Here is a 5,899-nt window from a genome sequence, read left to right as displayed (position 1 = left end):
AACAGGAAATATGCAATTTCAGCGATTTTGACTATAAAAATGCGATTTGGACCATAAAAATGTTCGAAAATTACTCATACATAAAGATCAGTGGACAAATATTAATAATCCTTTTATGTTATGATTTTTTTTTTTTTCTTGTCATGATGACAGGTGAGGCTCTGCCTCACCTGCCTCCCCTGACCGCACGTCCCTGTTTTAATATCGGTTAGAGCTCGAGGTAATTGACTCTGAGCTCCAATCACACCAAACTTCAGCTCAATATCTGTAAGTATGTTATTCGGTTATTGTTTTAGGTTACGGGTGATTAGGTATGGCGACCATCTTAAATTGGGTTGACTTCAAAAGTAATCCATTGTAAATGTTCATTTTATACTTTCTGAAAGTTTCAGTAAAATTCATCTAGTGGTTTATGAGATATTTTGGTAACAGACAGATAGACAAATAAACTCGTATACTAACACACACACATTGGCATAAGCAAAAACATTATCGACTGCCATTCACTTTTCAGTGACAGGGAATAATGATAACATTTAAGTAATTGTGAATTGAAGTTGGGGTAGCAGTTGTAAGAAGACACAACAAACAAAAGCACTTGCAAAACTGATTCAGCAAACTAGGGTTTTTTTTAGTTTACTGACTTTATTATTTTAATGACTTTAATAGTGCATCATCTACCACAATGAATGACAAGCAAATCCAACATCTACATGGCTCTTTTTATGCTGAAAGATACATAAAACTTATTAGTCTCCCATATAATTCACACTCATTCATCATTAATTGTACAAAAGTTAAAGTGAAAAAATTGATAACATAAAGAACTGAAAATTACTTAAACCAGCTGCTCAAATTCCACATCAATACTTTTCCCAAGAACTGCTTTTGTGCAGTCAAATTAATAGTCACATTTAGGGTGGATGCACATCAGTTTTTACAGCTTTTAGCTTTGTGTGATGAAGTTTCAGTGTTCTGCAGGTTTGACTGGGACCAACTGGCTACTCTATCTGCTCCACTGTGTTTGTTCCATTTGCTTTTGTCAGAACAGCATGTTTCATAATTTACTATAGGCAGCCAAAGCTTAACCATATTAATGTGTATGTAATCCCTGAGGAAAACCTTAAAGTGTACAAATCTATAGGACATTTATGGATATATATATACTAACAGTGATGGCTAAGTGAAGTTAGTTTAGTGCTTTGTTTTAGGCACTTATCTAAGTCAAACCACATGTACATATCTATCATGGTCTGTAGCATAATTCACAGAATGTAATTTTGTTGGCTTCCCCTTTAATGACAGATAAAATGATGGATATTTTCACATATAGGTATCCTCTCAATAAAATGCTGGCTTTTTGCAATCAGAAAAGGAGATTCATGAGCTGTAAGAGACGTGTAGCCAGAAATTGTTCTGCTTTAAAAACAGCCAGCAGATTCAGGATGTTCAGCAGCCAGACAGATTGGTTTCAGCTGACAAGACGTATTTATTATCTCCGTATCCTGTGCTTATTGTAAATGCCTTTTATTTGGATTTGTTTAGTCTTGGCTATGGTTTGATGTCATTCCCAGAGTTTTTGCTGTCAGTGAGCCGTCTTCACAGTAACCACACACAGATCTGTAGCGTATTTCAAAGAAGCTGCAGAAAATATCAGTGCCAAAATTAGATTCATTCAATCCAAAAATAAAATATAATGACATATTGATTATTATATGTTAAACCATTGTGAATTCAAAAAGAAAACGTTGCTAAAAAGATTGAAAAAAGAAGATTTAGGATCACTACCCTCCATTCAATAAAGCTTGTTAAAAAGCAACATATGTCAGTGTCATGAGTTAACCACTGTCTTGCTCATCAGCCATTGAGAAGAAACAGTCTGCTCAGCTATTTTAACATTTTCCAAACTGGGAGGGACCTGTTCAAGCTTTCATAGAGGCTGCAGTAACCTTCAGAAAATTGAACTTCTCTAAACTTGCTTAGGTGTCATCAAGAGACACAAACTGGTGATTTAATAGGATGAATCTCTGTTCAAATATAGTGGTGTCTGGCATTACTTTTCCCTTAATACTGGCCATGCTGCTCTGTTTTTAATTTATTGATCAGTTCCCAGGTTCTGAAAATGGCTGTGGTACTCTGGCTAGTTTAACTTTGGCTAATGGAAGGGTATCAAAACCAGTGAATAGGATGGAGAAAACTTCTTGTATAACATTTACAGCTCTGAATGCTTTTTAATCACTGGTCAGTGGAATCAGGTTTTGTTGGTTTCATGTGTATTGACCATGTTCCTAAGAACTGTTAAAATCCAAGGAGTATTTTTTGTTTGTTTTAGTTGTTTAACCAAACTACTATGGTTGTCAAAACCCAAACGAAAGCTTTGAGTTAAACAGTTTTTACCACAGTTGTGTTTTCTCATGGTCAGGAATGAATCTTAACCGCTTGCCTTGCTGCTGCTGAGCTAACCTACATGTATGCACCNTTCTCCAGGGTGACAGATTGTAACTCAAGGTCTCTTAGCAGGGTGAACCTGGAGTGCAGGGACCCCCAGGACCTCCTGGACCCCCTGGTATCCCAGGTCTTGATGGAGCTAGTGGCCCACCGGTGAGTACCAGCCTGAGCTGAGGCATGCAGCATACACAAGAATCACAATCAGAAATTATTATTATTATTATTATTATTATTATTATTATTATTATTATTATTATTATTATTATTATTATGACAAATGTCTATTAGGAAAACAAAAGTGCTTGCACTTACAATGTCCAGACTCAGATTGCTTTTACCCAATACCTGCCAACAATATGAATACCCTGGTATGTTGAAATCATTCTTGGACTAGCTGTATGTTTCCTTTTCACAACCTGCTCATTTTGATTGTGCTTAACTTCAAACTTTAGACCCAGCATACTGGGGAAATTACTTTCAGAGTGGACCAAAAATAACCACCACTGCAGCACAGTTTTGGTCAGAGTCCATATTTAAACTTTTTATTAGAAATATTCCATCCAGTGGAAAGAACCAGCCTGCCAAGATGTAGCCAAATAACCAAAGTCCAAAAATTGTTAAAACAAAACAAATAAAAACTTAAAAAATTTGGCAAACTCCAATAAAAACTGGCTGAATTGTTCTAACAATAATCATTAAAACTAGAAAAAAAAATGCAAACCTTGAAAATCAAGACTGTGGCAAATGAATATTCAGTGCAGTACAGAGAAGACTAATTCCTAAATAAACTCAAGTAGCAGTAAAACAGTGAGAAAACAACAGTTAGGATGTAAAACAGATTGATGAAAATAATGGTAAATGAAAAATCAATATCAAACAGGAAACTAGTTATTCAGGGGAAAACATAGCAGCTGATTTGTGCAGAAGTATGTGCAAAGCAAACTTTTACTCTGGCCAGTTATTATAATAAGATCTACATGCATTGGCAGCAGTTCGAGTGTCACTTGTTTTGAAAGTGATTGGTTCCATCTAAGACCAGAAAAAATATATATTTATCCACTTTTCTCTAAAGTTGAGGTTTGTAAAAGGTGCTTTAGTCAGGGGGGAAAAAAGAGAAAATATATAAAAATGATTGTCAGATTTATATAAACACTTTTTTTTGTCTTACTTGCTAACATACTTGAATTACTTTGAGGCTCTATTATGTGTGTACATTTGTTTTCGCTCTCTTTGTTAATTCAGGGTAAACCAGGGGAGCCTGGCAAACCAGGCAAAGACCCAAGGGTAAGTGCTGGTTTTGTGATACTTTCATCCTCATCTTTTAAAGCCTTCCCCTTTTTTGCTCGTCTGACTTTAATCTTATTTCCATAATATCTGCAGCTCTTACCAGGACTAAAGGTAAGCTCTTTCCTCACCCAATACAATCAGAATCTGGAAAGCCCTGTTCAGCATCACCTTGCCTTATTATGATGACTGTAGAGTCAGCCGACCAAACAAAACATTCCACTTAAAATATGGACCAATTCAAAATGTTTAAGCCCAGCCTCTTTGCAGCTGCAAAGTAGTTCATACCAGCTCCATCTACGCTGCATCTCTGTGCTCCCTTCAGAGCAGATTTGAATGCATTTACTGTCAAAGTTTATTGAGAAGGAGAATCAAAGAGGCCAAAACAGTCTCATAAAAACGATTTTACTGCAGAAAACAAGCTCAGTCTCACAACAGGAAGGAAGTTTTAGTAATAAGCCTCAGCATAAGGCGTGTTAGATGGGTCAGATGAAGCCTCAAAAGTCAGAACTCTATCTTCTTTAATTTTAAATTTCCTTTCAGCTTTTTTCTGTAAACAATGGACTATTGAGGAATAATGAATAAAAAGATAATTAGGGGCAATTTAAGAAAGGAATTTAAAAACCTCTAATATTTCTTTTAAACTGTATTTTATCCAATAAAATGCCTATAAAATTCCAGGCTGCAACAAATTGTAGCTTTTAGATGAAGCTGGAAGCACCTCCATTTCTGTCTTTAGATTATTGATGATGTTATTGATATTTGTTTGTTTGAACAATATTTGTAACAATGATTTTCTGTTTATTTTAACTCCACAGGGGGAACCTGGTGTTCCAGGACAAAAGGTATTCTTTTTTATGTATTTCACTTTTAAACACTAGTACTTGTATTGCTCGTACAATGTGTGATCTGGTTGTATATAGTTGGAAATGTGTACACAACCAAATCTTTCACCCCGTCCCCACATATTTTTTCTTCAAATTACTTTCATGCTATCATCTATAGCATAAGATTAGGTAGGTACATAATAAAAACAAAAAAAACAACAGTTTTTCTATTTTCCTCATCTTTATATGGGGAGCAGCTAAAGTGCACCTGCCATTCAGGAGTACTGTGTTAAAGAAAACTTTTAAATCATAATAAATAAGTTTTAAAAGACATTTTAATGTCAATTCTCAATATTTTAGTATCTCACTGGGCTACAACAATTAGTGACAATAATTGCAGCTACTGTTGGTGGGTTTTAAATGTTCTCAAAATTGCCACAAAGTTGTTACAGGCATCTTAGACTTATCTCAATTTAGCTTCTGTGAGTCAGTCAATTGTCAAATGCTGAGTTTTTGCAACAGGATCCAGATGCAGACACAGGCAATGAGCAGGAAAAGATCAGAAACATTGTGAACTAAATGCACAGAATTTTAGAATGGGGTATTTCATACAGGCGACATTCTGACTCAGGTATTCTACTATAAAAAAATTAATAATTTACTGCATTTAATAAAATGGGATTCAATTCAGCCTGATACAGGTTTTTGTTGTTGTTGTTTGTTTGTTTATTTACTTCTAATTTGTTGTTTTGTGTTATTTCAAGGGTGACCGAGGTGATATCGGCCCAGCAGGCCCTGAAGGCTCAAAGGTATCTCACCCTCAGTCATCACAATGCTTAAATTACATGTTTTATAAAAAGAAAAAAAAAAAAAAAAAAAAAAAAACGTTTTCATAAACATTCACATTTCATGAACGGCTAAAGTTTGTAGGTCAAGTGTTTCATCATTTTCTCCCAAATGGCCATGAGGCCAATGTTTCTCAGCAACAATTTATGAAAAATCTTGAAAAAAACACAAAAATAAATTACACAGTTGTTGGTCCATGGAGTGAGTTTATTCAACCAAAGCCTTGAGAGATTAAAGTAAATGATGTAGCAAAACTTGAGGTGGAGTGGCTTGCTCGTACACAGCACTAAAAATCACTGCAGCATAGCGAGACAGGAAAAACAGAGAAATATTCAGTTAACTTCCATACGATGCACCAAGCATTACAGGTGCTGGTCATAAAATTAGAATATCATGAAAAAGTAGATTGATTTCAGTAATTCCATTTAAAAAGTGAAACTTGTATATTATATTCATACATTACATACAAACTCATATATTTCAAATGTTTATTT

General features: G+C 34.9%; 1 protein-coding gene across 18 annotated transcripts in view; it reads left to right on the top strand.

Moving 5' to 3' along the window:
- col13a1 (collagen, type XIII, alpha 1) overlaps positions 1-5,899 on the top strand; it is a 121,664-nt gene that overhangs the window by 76,991 nt on the left and 38,774 nt on the right. For 15 of the 18 annotated variants that reach the window (XM_037973442.1, XM_037973437.1, XM_037973434.1 and 12 more), the window contains 5 exons: positions 2,518-2,601; positions 3,691-3,732; positions 3,829-3,846; positions 4,551-4,577; positions 5,324-5,368. In XM_037973442.1, the coding sequence (XP_037829370.1) occupies positions 2,518-2,601; positions 3,691-3,732; positions 3,829-3,846; positions 4,551-4,577; positions 5,324-5,368 (216 nt within the window). The remainder of the gene's footprint in view (positions 1-2,517; positions 2,602-3,690; positions 3,733-3,828; positions 3,847-4,550; positions 4,578-5,323; positions 5,369-5,899) is intronic. The other 3 variants (XM_025007123.2, XM_025007119.2, XM_025007126.2) reach the window with 1 other exon arrangement.

Source organism: Kryptolebias marmoratus, linkage group LG22 (genome assembly GCF_001649575.2).
Source record: "Kryptolebias marmoratus isolate JLee-2015 linkage group LG22, ASM164957v2, whole genome shotgun sequence".
NCBI classification, from domain to species: Eukaryota; Metazoa; Chordata; class Actinopteri; order Cyprinodontiformes; family Rivulidae; genus Kryptolebias; species Kryptolebias marmoratus.
This window is presented reverse-complemented; position numbering and strand designations above follow the sequence as displayed.